Genomic DNA, 16,799 nt, shown 5'->3' on the forward strand with positions numbered 1-16,799 from the left:
CTCTCTTCCGCATCTGTTTCTCTTGCGCATCTGTTTCTCTCTTGCGCACCTGTTTCTCCCTTGTGCATCTGTTTCTCCCATGCGCATCTGTTTCTCTCTTGCGCATCTGTTTCTCCCATGCGCATCTGTTTCTCTCTTGCGCATCTGTTTCTCTCTTGCACATCTGTTTCTCTCTTGCGCACCTGTTTCTCTCTTGCGCATCTGTTTCTCTTTTGCGCACTTGTTTCTCTCTTGCGCATCTGTTTCTCTCTTGTGCATCTGTTTCTCTCTTCCGCATCTGTTTCTCTTGCGCATCTGTTTCTCTCTTGCGCATCTGTTTCTCTTTTGCGCATCTGTTTCTCTCTTGCGCATCTGTTTCTCTCTTGTGCATCTGTTTCTCTCTTGCGCATCTGTTTCTCTCTTGCGCACCTGTTTCTCTCTTGCGCATCTGTTTCTCTCTTGCGCATCTGTTTCTCTCTTGCACATCTGTTTCTCTCTTGCGCATCTGTTTTTCTCTTGCGCATCTGTTTCTCTTTTGCGCACCTGTTTCTCTCTTGTGCATCTGTTTCTCTCTTGCGCATCTGTTTCTCTCTTGCGCATCTGTTTCTCTTTTGCGCACTTGTTTCTCTCTTGCGCATCTGTTTCTCTCATGCGCATCTGTTTCTCTCTTGCGCATCTGTTTCTCTTTTGCGCACTTGTTTCTCTCTTGCGCATCTGTTTCTCTCTTGCGCATCTGTTTCTCTCTTACGCATCACAGAAAAAAATTGGGTGCACAGCTCCAATTTTGGGTGCACCTGGGTGCACAAAACCCAAGTATTTCGAGCCCTGATTCTAAACACTTTCCTGGTTCCCAATAAACAATGTGTGGGTATGTGTGTTTGTGTGTGGTCTCTCCTTAGCCAGCATTATTACCGCACCTCTGCTGTGAGCTCCTGCAGCTGGAGGTCCCGTTCCTTCACCTGCTGTGCACCCCACTCCTGCAGTTCCTGTAGTCTCTGCTGGGCGGCTGTCACCTCCTCCTGCAGTCTGGTGTTCTGCTCCATAATCGCCTGAGGGAGAGTCCAGGGAATTTTTAACAATGAAACAGGGGCGCTGTGCCCTCATGCCCTGGTCATGAGTCCCCTTACCCTGGGAAGCATAAATTCTTCTTTACCAGGGATCACATGTGGCCACAATCTTCAACTGTGCCCTGTCTGTTAGTAGTTTTGGCTCCTAGGAAGCCATAGAATGCTACATTTCAACTATATTAACTATACTGAACTATCAAAAACTCCACACCCTGGTAGGAAGTACCCTATATCTTCCCCACTTGGTGGCATCGCTCAATTGCAGAGCTCTCTCTTGCAATGTTTTTCTAGAAAAAACCCTGGAGTCAATTTACAAACATCAAGCCTGGATATTGTAGGCATTATAATACCATATAATTGCTCTGTGCCTTTATAAGGAATGAAGCCTCCATTAGTCAGACTATAGCTTTATTGCAGAAATGGTTTCAGCCTTTTATCTTGCCATGATTGCCCGATACATCATTGTGCATGGCAGCTTCATGATTAGGAAGCTCTCGTTAAATCTTTTTTGTTTTATCTGGAGACTTCTCAAGACATTTGGGAGTAAATAAGTTTTGTAAGTCAGGCATCGAGAAGTGGATGCCCACATGCAAACCAGTCTCTACACACTTAGTAAAACACTGATTAAGCTACTTGAAGAAGATACAAAACTCGATAAAAGTATCCTTAATTCCTTAATGATGCTTTGTCTGTAATTTGTTCACCACATATCAAATGTAATCATGTTCACAATCAATCAAACATAGGAAAATGCCTTACAAAATATGAGTGTTGGACTTACTTTTACTTCTACCTCTTTGGAAGATTTCAGTTCTTGAAGTGAAGACCTGTTATCTGAATACATCTTTTCTTTTTCCTCTTGTAGCTGCAAAAGGCTAAAAGTAAAAAACATCCCATTTCATCATACAAGCAAGTAATCACAACATGTTAATGATAAGTCAATTGAATTGTGTTGGAAACAGAACTATCGTTCGTTTAACCTTTAAAGTGACAGAGTTTCAGCCCTATAAAATGCTATCAGTGCCAGGGTTGGCCGCTGACCTCCAAAAAGAAACCCCTGAACAAGGCCGAAGTCCATAACTTCCAGGGTTCGTGCGCTACACACGCAAAGCTGCTACTTCGGGGGAATATGCTATCCTGGATATATCCGGGCGCGGCATACAGGGCATGTATATGTGTGCCGGATATATCCGGGTTTGGCAGTTTAAGGGTTAAGATCTGAGACATATAGACATACCTTTCCTGCTTCTTTTTCAATTTTTCTGATATCTGTAGAGGGGGAAAGATTATCATTAACAGGCAATACAATAGTTGCATCTACATTAAGTACACAATCACTAACAAGAAAATAAACAAAGCATCAATAACTAATTGTTCTATTAATCACAGAGATGAAATGGTATTTCTAGAGGTATAAAAGGTAATTTGATGAAAGAATGTATGAATTTTAGGCAGTTTCATTTAAATTGGACTATAACAAAACTAGGCTAAAGATTTCTAAAAATTTTTCTTACCTTAGAATTTTCATCTTGTATCTTTGATAACTTCTCAATATATGATTTCTGAAATGTAAGGAAGTGAATGTCTTATGTTAAACACATGACTGACAATAATTTGCAGGTGACTTTCATTCTAATTTAGTAATAGTACAAAGAATCAAACCCACTGATTTTTGATGGAATGCAGAAATGTTTGCAGTTTGTCTTCACGATTTTTGCGGTGGCCACTTCAATGCAAACTCAAAACAACAGCAAATATTTTATCATTACAGTAAGTGACTACAGTATATGGTGTTACCATGAACTCAAAACAACCACAAACACTTGCATTTTCCTGCTACCCCAAAATTAAATCCTGGTGAACTTAAATGCATTTATCTACACATTCCAAGTCTTATACGAATCATATTAGCAGGCTGCAAAATCCATCCCCAACTTTGACCAGATTTAGAGTTGAGCTGACCTCTAATGATTGTATCTGCTCCTTCAGTATTGTCTTCTCTTCTCTTTCTGTGTCAACCCTTATTTGGAGATCTGAGTGGGTGGAAGAAACAACATTTTGGTTGTTAAAATTATGAGAGGAAAAAATCTGGACAGATGCAAAAATTCATAAATATTTGATGCATAATGTATCAAGCAACTTCATATGATATGATATATACATGTATCTGTTAAAACATCTTGACATCTTTTGCTCTACTAAAACATTAAAGAAATTCTTACCGCTCATTTCTTCTACTTGCTTTTCTAACTGTGAACATTTTTCTTCCGTCTGGAAGCAAGAACAACATATCAACTGACAGATAATGCAAAACATTTCACTCAAATGAATGTTTTCACTATTAACATAATAAGAACAACCGATTCTACAGTAGTAGTGATGATAACATATCAGTTCACATATATACAAGTACTACAGAATGTAAACCTCTTCTCTAAGACAGAAAGTAAACTTGTCTTCTGATGTTATAATGATTCTTCCATCTGGTAGACTTCTGTAGTTACCTGTCTGAGAAGGTCCACAACAGAGCTTCCTGAACTGTGAACATAGACTCCATCTGGAACACATAAAGTAAAGCAATAAGCAATAGGGTGTACACATTTGCTGTAGACTGCAATATGATTTGCTGTTGTAATATGATTTGATGTCCTAATATGTTTGATGTCACACTAGACACATGCCTGGCTAAAAGTTGGCTGTAGACAGGATTTTTAATGCTTGGGTCAATTGGGAAATAGTAGTCTAAGGGACCATCAAAGAGTGGCTACAATTGCAAAAGCCAACACAGGTCACTACAGTAGGTAGTCCACTGGTACTGGGATGTTCTCAACTCCCATACTCCTCCTTATTAGTGCTGAGTGCTTAGCTGAAAAAAGCAGCTGTCTGTATCATTTCTTTGGTATGGCCCAGCAAGGGTTTGAACCCAACCTTCTACATGTAAATGCAAGGCATTAATCTACGAATTAAGCCATTACACTGGTTATGTGTGTACTGACCTATAACTGGCCCAGCCCTGGTCACACTGGTCTTGATCTCTGGAATCAGCTGTTCTCTTAGACTAGCCAGCTTCTCCTGTAAGGCTGCATCTGTAGGGGACAATGCCATAAAAAGGTCCTTAGAAATAATATCTACTAATTACAATTAAATCAAACCCTATATAATCTGATCCACCATTACAGTTAAGACTTGAGCCCACTTAGCAAGACAGGAAACAATCCCATAAAAGATGTACAATTTGGTTTCAAATCTATCCATCATTGGAAGTGCTTCTTGCAGAAAAAAACAATAGTCACTGGTGAGAGCCTAACCAGGGCTTCCTCAGATTGATGGCACAATAGATGGGACAAAACTGTGAAAAAGACTGATGGATAAACTAGTCTCAAATGTCTTCTGTCTTGGTAAGTCAGCTCAAATCTTGGCTGTAATGATGGAACAGATCCTTGGATACTTTATTCTTTCAGTCCTCTAGCTATCATCCATTAGCTTTAAAGCTTAAAGGTTATCGCTTCTTTCAGGACATATCATTTCTTTACCGCTTAAACAGTGGTCCTTTATTGTGTTATCGCACTTGTCCATTACCAATAGGTAGGTAGGGATTTTGGGCCCTACTCGTGATTTCATACATCTCAAATTTAAAGTAAATTTTATGGATGACATCAGCATGCGCATTAATTTTTGCCTGATTTCAGGTGCCCAGGGCTGTAGTTGTAGAAATGAAACTTATTGGATAGTTGTAACAGTGACACCAATATGGAAGCCATGAGTGTGGTTACCAACTTTGTTGGTGATGCCAGTCTACCACACTAGTGTCACTTTTACCACACCAGTACATGTCTTGAATACAGGAATGAATGCCTTGTTGGCTCCGATACCATGTTTTGTCCCTTTAATTCTTGTTACAACATTTATCACAACTTTACGGTGCCTATTTTTGAAAATGTAGCGATCTTATTTTTTTCCGCCCTATCGCACTATTTTTGCAGTTTGCAGAGGATGTCATCCATAAAATTTACTTGCTGTGGCCTTATTGTATCTTTCTTTTTGCTGGAACTGTTATTGTAAGATGGATAATACAGAGACATGTGCTCACCGCTGCTGGAGTCACTCCCACCGGGGGTCTGCAGCTCCGACAAGAACTTGGTCAATTCTCTGTCCAGTAGTCTGGACAACTCTGTGGTCATGGCACAAAATTACATGTCATTAACATTATATAATCAATACTACGCTCAAGTCAAATCACAATGTGATACAATTGGTACTTCTGAAAAGTAGTATGGTTGGTCACGTTGCCATCTTAAACTAAGATCTATTGTGAAGTTGAAAATACATCGTAGTTTTCCAAAATTCTTTAGACTCGAACTAATGTAAATCTCTGCACACCTGCAGTCTTCAGAAGTAGCGCTAACTACAAGAGACACTTTCTACACAAGTTTTCAAACACCAGGATTGATACGTCCTTTTTCAATCCAAATATTATATAATGTGATTGATGTGACTACACAATGTACATACAATTTCAAAGCCGCTCATTTTTCAAACCTCAAGCAATATTACTGTTCGCATTACTTAGCATCTTAAACCATCCATACCAGACTCCAGTGACTGGTCCTCTTCCTCTTCCCTCTCCTCCTGACTCGAGCTCCCCTCCACTGTTCGCTCACTGGAGAAAAGTACCATTTGGCAGTTCAATCCATCAGTCTGCTATTGTTGGCAAGAAAGCGCCAACCGTACTAATGCCAAGAGAGTTCTCCACTGCCAAGTTTGAGGTCTATCAATAACGGAGGCTTTGGCCAGCCTTAACGAACCTTCACCAGCAAAGGGAATTATCACTAATGAACTCCGCAGAGTTGGGAATGGATTGGCTCTCTAACTGTTGGCAAGTAGTAGGCATGAATTTGTAACTAATGCAAAATGTACATGCCCAAGCATATCCAAGTGTACAAGTCAGCAGAAAAAAATGACATCCTAGGTTCCAAAGTAATTTCTATGAGCCAGATTTTGGACAGAAAGCCAAACAATTTGCAGGGTAAAAGACTACGTGTGAAAGAAGCAAAATATTTCAAAGATTCAAAGATTTAAACCAGACCAGAATGTCTATATCATGCTGTACTTCAGCTGACACTAACTTGTGACTAAGAAACCCTCAATTCAAATCAGATCATTTGATCAACAGAAAGCAGAAAGAAACTAGCAGGCATTTCCAACACAAAACAGTCTACAAGCTTGTTCACAGCCTGAAGTGTAGGATGGATTGCTGAGTTGAGAGACCCTGGCAATACATAAGAATGGCCAGTGGTCTCCAACTTTGACATATTACCCACAATGCCTGACACTGCACATTAGCATTTCAAACCACAAACTAGCTTATACAATGGACCAGGTAGGACCAGACAATCGATACAACACAAAACAGATACAAGACTGTCAAAACAATGCATGTTTAACTACAACTGGACCAGCTACTTACTGTCCCTTCGGTACTGGTGACAGACGGACATGTAGAGACGATGACAGTCTGAAGAGGGTCAGTAGAGGATGAGTAAGGACTTTGATAATACAAGTAAGACTACCGCGTTCTTTAAAAGGAACATCAGTGCTTTTTCTGATACTTTTTAAGACGCTTTTTTACCAGTACAGTCCATACTATTGCAAGCATGCTATTAGTAAGACTGAAAGGAAGAAATAGCGAGAATGCTAAAACTTGGTTAATTCTAGAAAAGGACACATGATAAAGGGAATAAAACTGTTCACACCCTTGTAGTTGGTTAAATAAATAAAGCCATCTTGGGTATGCTACTGATTGTTCTAGTCCTACATTAAAAACATATTTTCATTCCATCTAGCACTAGGTTTACACACAACCAGGGCTGTCTCTAGGACCTGTCCCTCTGTCCCAGGACCAAAAATTTGCTAATAAAAATTTGCTTGTTGAGACAGAAAAAATATTAACTCATCCGTCCGAAAAATCTTAACTTCATGACATGAAATCGTTGGAAAATGTATTTTTTATGAGCTATGTTAAAATGACATGTTAAGGCTACACCAATTTTATTTGTTGTTTCTCAGATTTTTTCAGAAAAAAAATTGGGTCGGTTGGTCAAAAAAAAAAAAACTTTTTAAAAAGTCGTGGGTAGACCGGAGATCGGACAGGAAATCCGAGAAACAACAAATAAAATTGGTGAGGCCTAAACCAGGAAATCAACAACATGGGCTCCCAACCAATAACTGGGACAAAAAATTCAACCTGTGGACAGCCCTGCACGCAACACACAGACAAGAGTCCTAAACGAAAAGGATGAACAGAGAAAAGCGCCCCCTACCTGTCCTCTGGACCTCCTGCAGGCACACCTCTCTGTCCAGACAGCTTCACACATCTGGTCTCCAGCTCAGCGTTAGCTGATGTCAAGGCGCTAGGAACAACAGGGGACAGACCACAAGGTTCTAAATTCAGCACCATCAACAGTAAAGTTTAACGTCTAAGTTTATATAATGCTAGTTCACCTTTACCTGCAGGGTAATCTACATCAGATTTCTTTTTAAAACAGGATTTGTATGGAAATTCGGATATCAAGACAAAAGGATGATGGTTTAAACAGCAGTATTTTGGATCTATTGCAATTTGAAACTACTGTTCGTCGATTCAATATCCCGCTGCTTTTAAATACATGTACATCAGGTTACCCCACGGATAAAGGTGAGCTAGTATTATAAGGACTATACCAATCATTCTATTTTCAGTATCATCAAGCTGGCATGTAGAGCTCTAATTACGAGTATTAGCCCATCTCACATTTAGCCAAACATGGCCTCCTGACCTTCTCTAGAGTTTGGTTGGGAGATTGCTGTGAGCAAGGTCATCTATGCCTGTGAGTTGGTCAGTGATGCTGCCTACTATTCTTTTGAAATCACCTTACCAGCTAACCACAAGTTTTGAAAAATTAAAGTGAGAAAAGTCTGTTTGGACGTGATCAGAGGAGGAAACTGGAGCTAGGATAGGATGGATTTTGGGGCACTCAAAGGAGTACCGAGGGTTAAGGACTGATAACACTAGTTCACCTTTATCCATGGGGTAACCTATATTCGTTGATGTTTGTCAACACGGTATTAAAAGATATGAACTAGACAGATGGTGGTTTCAAGTTGTAATGTGTTCAAAATATTGTAGTTTGAAACAGTTACTACAGTCTATTGACTTGATATCCCTAAATACCCTTTTCTGAAAGCAATGGATATAGATTACCCCACGGATAAAGGATTTTAACTTCTAATCAATTAATGTGAGACTGGTATTCAAAAACCTTATCCAGTCAACCAGAATATCAACTTAGATTCTCAACAAACTATTGAAGGATAGATTATGGCACAGCAAAAACAACAAGCTATACTTCAAGTCAGAGACAACTCAATTATGATATTACTGCGATAAATCAGTAGAATATATTCCGTAACTAATAGTCTGCTATATCATAACATTTAAACATTCATCAATTGATCATCAAATGATGTGTCAAATTATGCCAATGTGTCTTACCATCGCTCTTAAATGACTTACTAATATACAATAGATTTTATTGATCATTTGTACAATTGACCTTAAAAAGGATAATCAATCAAAATGGTTCATCTATCAGGCACATCTAATCAAGTCATTATTGATTTCAGAGCTTCAACAATTTGCAAAAAGAATCCTTACCTTACTGTTTCTTTTAAAGATGTCATTTCCTTGTCAAACTTTTCTTGAGAAGCTGGAAAAAAATGCAACAAAACTGATTTCACAACCACTTCTGTGTACTTACACTTGTTCTTGTAAATAATCAAGATATTCTTGAATGTACGTGTACTGTGGCATTATGTGGTACATGTGCTGTGATATTATTTGGTATGTGTACTGTGGTATTATATGTGCCTTGTTTCTTTACTGGCTGGGAACCCAGAGGGTGATAACTCCAGGTCCTGTGGATGTTGGAAGAGGCACTTGTCACAGATTTCATCACTACACTCTGGTAAAAATGACCATGTTTAAGGACCTACCACACTTATTGATTAGAGCAGGGGTCCATCCTATTGGAGTGGTTCAAACAATAACAGTCATAACTTCCCCTGTTATAGTATGTCAATCCTTCCATAAATGTGGTAAAAATCTCAGCGCATCTAGCGCAAGTTCACCTTTATCCGCGGGCATGACAAATGTCCGCTGTTTTAGAAACAGAATATTTAGGGATGTGAAGTAGACGGAAGGTGCAATGTTTTGAAAGTAACTGCAATATTATGAAAATATTGCAATTTGAAACCACCGTCCGTTGATTTTTTATCCCTAATTTGTAAAACAATGGCCATTGGTTACACCTCGGATAAAGATGAACTGGTGTTACATCATCTGACCAACCTTCTATTTTCTTCTGTAAGGCGGTGTTCTCTGCTCGTAATCTCCGCACTTCGTCCTGTAGCTCAGGGCTGCCGTCAGAGCCGCCCCCCTCCCCAGCCAGCCGCTTACTCAGCTCTGCATTCTTCTTCTCCAGGTCTTCACTGGCTGCCACCACCTGTAGACATGGGGACATCTATATGCATGAGTCTGGGAGTTTTCTGGCCTTTTGAACCTTTAAAAGCTGGTTCGTGGTTTGAACCACACACTTACACTGTGATGCATTGTGAGTACAGTTAGTTGTAATATGATAAAAGTTGAAGGCTCCTGAGAGATTAAAAAAACATGTATGGTCTAGACAAGAAATGTTAAGTTAAGATGCCTTTGACCAAGTTTATGCACTGTTCAAACTGTGAATTATCTGGCCGAACATATGCTCTTAGTCAAAGCCTGCAACTGATGACACTATTAAGTGAAATAAGTCTTGAGAGTCAATGCATATCTGCCTATCGATGCCCAACAGTTCTGGCAAGCACTTACTGTGCATAATGCTTCTTTGAAGTTCACATTTTGTCATGTTGCTAGCTCCTCTTCCTTACTAGCTTAAATCCTTAAAATGAACTTTTCAAATAGATTCTTTTTTTCAATTTCTTTCATTTTAAGGCCACTTTGTACAATCTACAGTATGGATTGTCACAGAGTTGCCTGACCTTTGTGAGTTCGTCCATGAGAGTCTGGTTCTGCAGGCGGAACTCCTCCTCCTGACTCCCCAGCCGGTGCTGCAGGGCTTCATTCTCTGCCTGCAGTCCCTCCAGCTCCTGCAAGGGGGCACCAAACAACAACCATCACTACCACAGATGCATAGGATTTCTAACCGTGGTTATCTGAACTGTTTTTTCTTCTTTTGGATGTAATACGTAGGTGTCCATTTGCCTGTTCTAATGAAACTACAGTCAAACCTGAACAGGTGACCACCTCTACATAAGGACCACCTGACCAATGTGACCACTTTTTTGTGGTCCTTTAATGCTTAGACATTTTCCCCGTTGACACAGGCATTAAAATGTTCTGTCTATGTAGGCCAGATTTTCTCAGTCCCTCGAGTGGTCTTCTTTTGCAGTTTTTACTTTATTAGAGGGATTATTTAATAAGTTAATAAATAAGTAAGTCAATTTATACAGCCAAAATATGCTGCATACATGAAATGCTATATATAGTACAAGCCAAAGATAAACAGGACTGATTACAGTTCCTGAATCTGTTTTGTAAGGTTTGTGCATGAGGACATCTAGCAGAAAGCACTTAAAATGCAGGCATTAGTTATTTTGCTTCCTGGCAAAAATATAACGGTTATCTTACATGTACATTAAAACTAAATGTACAGCCAGTTTGATAACTTTCTAGACAATATCTGAGGCCTTGTACAGTATTTAGGACATAATGGCTAGTGTAATAATAAAAAAGAAGTCAGATCACGAAAGGGGTATTCAATGTCATGCATCTTCATTCACATCTGCAAGCTCAAACACACACAATTCAACTTTCTTTTCTTGAACCTGGAACAGAATGTTTCAAATACATGTTGTATTACCTGTCATGTAAGCAGTCTACCATATCAACATACCTTCTTCTTGCTTTTTCCAATATTCTGGCCGATGTTCTGCATAAACGATGGCTAAAACAAGACAACAAATGGTCAAGTACTGTTCATATACATTGCTGACGAAGGTCAAGTTAAAAGGCTCTAAGTCAAAGTCAGCCAATGCAAAGACAATCTTATTTGATTCCTTTTCTGTATCTCTCTCACTTTCTCCCTCAGTCCCATAGCCGGTGGCAGTATTTCACAAATTTATGTACTTCACAAATACATAAATGTCTTGCCTTGACATACATGTACACGTGAACAGGTATGAGGGTTGTCATAAATATATTTATACAATTCCCCGTCTGCACCTAATACATTATACAGTCTGACAGTCCCTGCATTGTTGTCTATAGAACTCTGCCCTACATTTAATATTCATGTAGGAGTCAAGGATAGTACAGTTCTCATAGAATATACAAATCATACATTTTGTACAGGAGTCAATGATAGTATGATTCTCATAAAATGTACGAAGTCAGCAGGGGAGAAACACTGGTTGTATGAAACTGAAAGAAAACTCTAATGTCCAAACATATAATGTAGTATAATTTGTAAATGACTATCCCGGACAACAGTACCTTGCCTTTCTCCTTCTGTAACTCCTTCTCCAGAGAGGCTGAGGTGCTCCGCAGGTTGACCAGTTCTGTGCAACAAATAAACAGCACATTCATATGATAACATGTTCATTGTTTTCTAATAAAAATATCTGAAAGCCTTTCTACAACGCTTCATTGATCTGTAAACAAACCCTTTATTATATGATGATAAATGCCCTAATAGCAAACTGTGCAGTTCTTCTAGCACAACATGGCAGGATGCCAATATGTCAAGACTCATGAGTATACTTTGGTGTAAGCTTTGCTAACTAGGAAAAGATGGATGTGTATGAGCATGTGTTACAGTATGAGCTAAATAAATAAATAAGAGTTAGATTATATAACGTCAGGATGTAGAAATGCAAACTAAAAAGTATTTGATGGTATTTGACGTATGTGACAGACATGCAGCCACCCTCTCATTGGTTGAACTAATTGAGTAGTTGTCAAGTTGTCAGGACTGGTCTGTTCCACAAACCTCTGTCTTGTCTGCGACATTGTTCCTGTAGTTGGTAGTTGGAAGTCCTCAGTTCCAGAAGCTGGGTCTAAATGAGGGCAGAAATCATGTGGTCAACAATTTAAGATTGAAACTACAGGTAAAGACTGTTTGTAGTACAAATGCATTTTCACTTTGCACCTGCACATTATATAAAAAAACCTGCTATTGCTGAAAACATAGCCTAACGTTACATATCATCCCTGCCAGACTAATTACATAATGCACATAACGTTACAGTGTTTGAAACACCTGTCCAGTCTAACTTGTCTGTCTAAAAATATGACCATCTTATTTCAGTGTGGGCAATGACCAGTGGAGCAGAAACTGAAGACTTGTAGTGCGGTGTATGTCCTAAACATAGTGCTTGATGTTAACGTTACCAAACATGTCAACATTCGTGTAAGTTATTACTTGTGGGGTAACGTTAAACAAATTATTCATTGATCAGTAAACAAGACTATCAAAGACTAGCAAGTTATCTTTGGTAAGGTATACTTAATTCAAATTTATCCAATTTGATGTATTCTCTCGCAAAACTACGAAAGCTTCACCCTCCTTTTTCAGCACTGGAAACCAGTGCTGAAGATGGCTTCAGCACTGGAAACCGAGTGCTGAATGTTCGTCAGCACTGGAAAACCAGTGCTGACGCGCTCTCAGCACTGGAGACGCCGGCTTCAGCACTGGAAACCGAGTGCTGAATGTTCGTCAGCACTGGAAACCGAGTGCTGACGCTCTCAGCACTGGAAACGCCGGCTTCAGCACTTCAATGCGTTTATATTGAGTGGGTCAGTTTACCTGACACCATTAGTATTCACCAGAATCGACATGGCTACTGCGATATCTATCACAAATTGACACAATAAATTTGTTTGCAATCCCGTTTTAATGATATTCATTCCTTATACATTTCAATTATACAAAACAACACAAATTCAGGCTTTTTTTGCATCTGAATCTATCTTACGTTATATCAAAACCGCCGTTCGGCGTAACACACCAGCTAAAACTGCATAAACTTGAAAAATCATCTTCATTAGTACCGTATATAGTACCGCTTTCAGTACTTTGTATCTATACTCTATACATACACCAAGTTACACATTAAATTGAATAGCACAACCAAAAGTTTAACTTTATTTTTAATCAGTATACTATACGTCAAGTACCGCTCTCAGCACTAGGACACTCCAGTGCTCGAAATACTTCGGCACTGGTTTGAAGAACGTTCCAGTGCTGAAAAGACGTCAGCACTCGTTTTCCTGTGCTGAAGATTGCTCAGCACTGGTGTTCCAGTGCTGAAGTGCCCCTGAGCACTGGAAAATCGAGTGCGGAAGGCGAAGCTTTTGTATATCAGCACTCGGTCCCAGTGCTGACGGCGGTTTCAGCACTGGGTAACCAGTGCTGAGTGACCTTTGACCTGACCCGTCGCCGCCAGGGCCGCGAGTTCAGCACTGGAGCCGAGTGCTGACGAACATTCAGCACTGGAAAACGTCTTTTCAGCACTGGAAAACGAGTGCTGACGTCTTTTCAGCACTGGAAAACGAGTGCTGAGGGAGCTTCAGCACTGGAGAAAGGCCGATCAGCACTGGAAAACGAGTGCTGAACATTGGGCTGTTCCAAAAAAAAAAAATAGAGGGGGGGTTGACGACACCGAAATTTGCTTCCGACCCCTAGAGTCCAGCTGTCCAGTTCAAATGCTTCGACCCCTAGAGTCCGGGTCCAAAATACTACGACCCCTAGAGTCCAACTGTCCAGTCCAAATGCTTCGACCCCTTGAGTTCAAGTCCAAAATACTACGACCCCTAGAGTCCAGCTGTCCAGTCCAAATGCTTCGACCCCTTGAGTCCAAGTCCAAAATACTACGACCCCCTAGAGTCCAACTGTCCAGTCCAAATGCTTCAAACCCCTGAGTCCAGTCCAAAATACTACGACCCCCTAGAGTCCAACTGTCCAGTCCAAAATATTACGACCGAAGTCCTGCTTTCCCTCGCCTAATAATTTTCGTCTTAGTGTTGGCTTTGCGGTGGAGAGGTCATTGTTTTTTTTAATGTGAACGCTCCAATCGGCTTGGATTTTCACTGATCCAGCTCGTTTGCAATACATTCTTAAGAGATAGTTTGAGACACTTGCGAACAATCGGCTTGGCTCGAACCCTGAAATTGAACGCAACGTGGATAGATTCTATGCAAATTTTCCCCCAGTTGGAGGTTGTATATCCAGGTACACAAGGTCAAAGTTTGCGTAGTTCGGGACCCATACCACATGCCACGCTGACAAGTTTGCTCACTTAAAGACCAACCCCGTACTATAAAACCACCCAATAAATTCGGCTAACGTAAACTACTAGAGCTCAGTCTTCTGTTCACTGTGGTGGAGTTCACATCGGGGAAGGCTGGCTGAGACGGCTGACCAACACAAGTTTATTTTCAATTCAATTTTGATATTAGGATACTACATTAGGTATTAAAGTATGATTATACATAAAGCTTTACCTAACCCAGAATATAAAGTAATGAAAATGCTGGCTTGTCTTACTCTGGTACTGTGAGACATAACTGACAGTTACATGTACAGTCTACATAGCCCCTGTTGGTACACTTGCAAACAGACACCACATTATTAGCCATATTTCTAGACACATAAATATCAGAGCTAATTCAGTTATAAGGAAGATTTTCAAGTTGCAATCATGTGTAGATACAAAAAGACATTTTGATACAAAGTTGGCAGAGCAGACTTGAAAGTTTCAATTTGAACACAAGGTTGGTTTCCCAAAATTTGAAAGTTGCTGTTATTAGGACCTCGATTATGTAACTTTGTTACAACTATCTTGATAATTCTGCAGGGTTTGATAGTGTTTCCTTGAAAACCAGTAGAGAAAAATATTTGAATTTTTGACCAGTATTTTATGCTAATCTGTCCCTACCTTTGTTTCCAGTGTGTAGACAGTCTGAGATTTTTATTAGTTTATGTATTTATAGGGGTCAATTCACCCCTCTAGCTGCTGGGATGGTCACAGTAGGGAGTACTTCCTTAGTGCTGTGCCCAGGGCACTCCTGTTTGGTCTTTAACTTATTCTTGTGCCTATCGATAATGTCTGGAAAGAAAAAAAAATGCTTTACAGGGTCAAGGCAAGTGGAATTGGAAGCAAACAATTAAGCTTTTGATCGCGCTTTGGAGGAGAGAGGAAATACATGAAGCACAGAGCAAACTAGAAAAATGCACGAAAAAACAAGGACATCTTTGACTTGAGCAGAAGATCTCCCTCTTTGCCAACATATACTATGTTAGTTAGGTCATGACCCTAAATGACCTGGGTTTGAGAAAACCTACAATGTTGTACGAAAGTATAAAAGTATCTAAGTCCAGGTACCAGGGAATCGTAATCAGTTTGTTCTTTTTTTAGTGTAAACAGGGTCTTAGATAAAACTTTCAGTTCATCACTCCTCCTATCAACAACCCCCCCATCATGCGTCAAATGACTGCTGGTTTACACTTGGCATTGCAAAGGATTTGCAGTTTACCCTTCTTGAAGAGATGGGTGGGGCAAGTGGGAGGGGCAGTGATTATCCCTACTGATAACAGGCCTGAGCATTCAACAATGCTAGACTGGTCACTTGATGGGTATGCACCTGGGTATGCATACCCAGTCCTAGTCCAGCAGACTAGGACAGAGGGAAACTGAAAAAGATTTCAAGATGTGTTCAGGGGAATATTGTTTCCACAGCTTCTAATACATTAACGGTTTTAATCTACTGAATAGACACTTTGGTAGGACTCTTGACCAGCCAAACTCCTTATGCCACTGGTAGATCTGCCTGAATATTTAATTCTATAGATCCTAATACACAACAAACATACCAACAATGTAGCTATTTTATAGTAGTTGGCCGTTCTTGCCAACATCCTCTCAGGAAAACATTTTCAAATCTGTAGGAAATCTGTAAGTGAAGGTAACTAGTAGTAGTAGAAAGGTTGGTATTTGCTTATGACCAAATTTAGAAATTTTTACTCTGTCCTTCTTATGCCAAAAAGGGACTGTTCCAAAATTGAACTTGAAAAAAATCATCCCATGCCAGGATGGACACTTCATATTATAATGTAACCTAAAACTAAGGTTTGTTGTTTGTTTGAACCTTTATTTATTCATTAGAAGCTGAAATCGGCCTGCAGGCCGCTTTTCTGGTATAAGGTACATTCATACTAGTCCTGCACTGTAACAGCACTTATTTCTTAATTAGGTCATGTTGATTTGATTGTATGGATGACATCCTCTGGGAATCCAAAAAGTGATGTGAGCAAGCGAATTAAAAAAGAAAGATTGGCATAAAAAAGTTGCCTTGATAGAACCTCCTTGATCTAAGCGAGGTGATTGGCATTGCAAGTGAAAGTGCAGATTGGGCCAAATTGTAATTACCCTACCATTCATCCACAATCAGCCAGCCTGAGTACCAGCCTTGACCCCATTCACACTCAGAAAAACAATTTGAAAAAACATGTTATCCTAATAAACAGCCCAATTCGAATAAGTTTCTGCAGTGTGAACGCTCCCAAATCACTCGGGGAGGTGGATAGAACTGCGCTGCGGGGAGTCCCGATTCATGCGATTCAGCAGTGTGAACGCGCAAGTGGATAGGATTCTGCTACGTTC

At 39.9% G+C, this 16,799-nt stretch overlaps 1 protein-coding gene across 1 annotated transcript in view; it reads right to left on the reverse strand.

Annotated features, from left to right (window-relative positions):
* The window catches only part of LOC118416245 (GRIP1-associated protein 1-like), a 135,417-nt gene that overhangs the window by 110,367 nt on the left and 8,251 nt on the right, over positions 1-16,799 (reverse strand). The window contains exons 2-19 of the mRNA XM_035821330.1: positions 12,128-12,194; positions 11,632-11,696; positions 11,033-11,083; positions 10,119-10,226; positions 9,433-9,586; positions 8,740-8,791; positions 7,367-7,456; positions 6,514-6,561; positions 5,636-5,706; positions 5,137-5,217; positions 4,043-4,132; positions 3,551-3,603; positions 3,269-3,317; positions 3,009-3,079; positions 2,561-2,608; positions 2,284-2,315; positions 1,828-1,921; positions 897-1,028 (exon numbers count right to left, since the gene is read on the reverse strand). Coding sequence (XP_035677223.1) covers positions 897-1,028; positions 1,828-1,921; positions 2,284-2,315; positions 2,561-2,608; positions 3,009-3,079; positions 3,269-3,317; positions 3,551-3,603; positions 4,043-4,132; positions 5,137-5,217; positions 5,636-5,706; positions 6,514-6,561; positions 7,367-7,456; positions 8,740-8,791; positions 9,433-9,586; positions 10,119-10,226; positions 11,033-11,083; positions 11,632-11,696; positions 12,128-12,194 — 1,356 coding nt within the window. The remainder of the gene's footprint in view (positions 1-896; positions 1,029-1,827; positions 1,922-2,283; positions 2,316-2,560; positions 2,609-3,008; positions 3,080-3,268; positions 3,318-3,550; positions 3,604-4,042; positions 4,133-5,136; positions 5,218-5,635; positions 5,707-6,513; positions 6,562-7,366; positions 7,457-8,739; positions 8,792-9,432; positions 9,587-10,118; positions 10,227-11,032; positions 11,084-11,631; positions 11,697-12,127; positions 12,195-16,799) is intronic.

This window comes from Branchiostoma floridae, chromosome 5 (assembly GCF_000003815.2).
Source record: "Branchiostoma floridae strain S238N-H82 chromosome 5, Bfl_VNyyK, whole genome shotgun sequence".
Lineage (NCBI taxonomy): Eukaryota > Metazoa > Chordata > Leptocardii > Amphioxiformes > Branchiostomatidae > Branchiostoma > Branchiostoma floridae.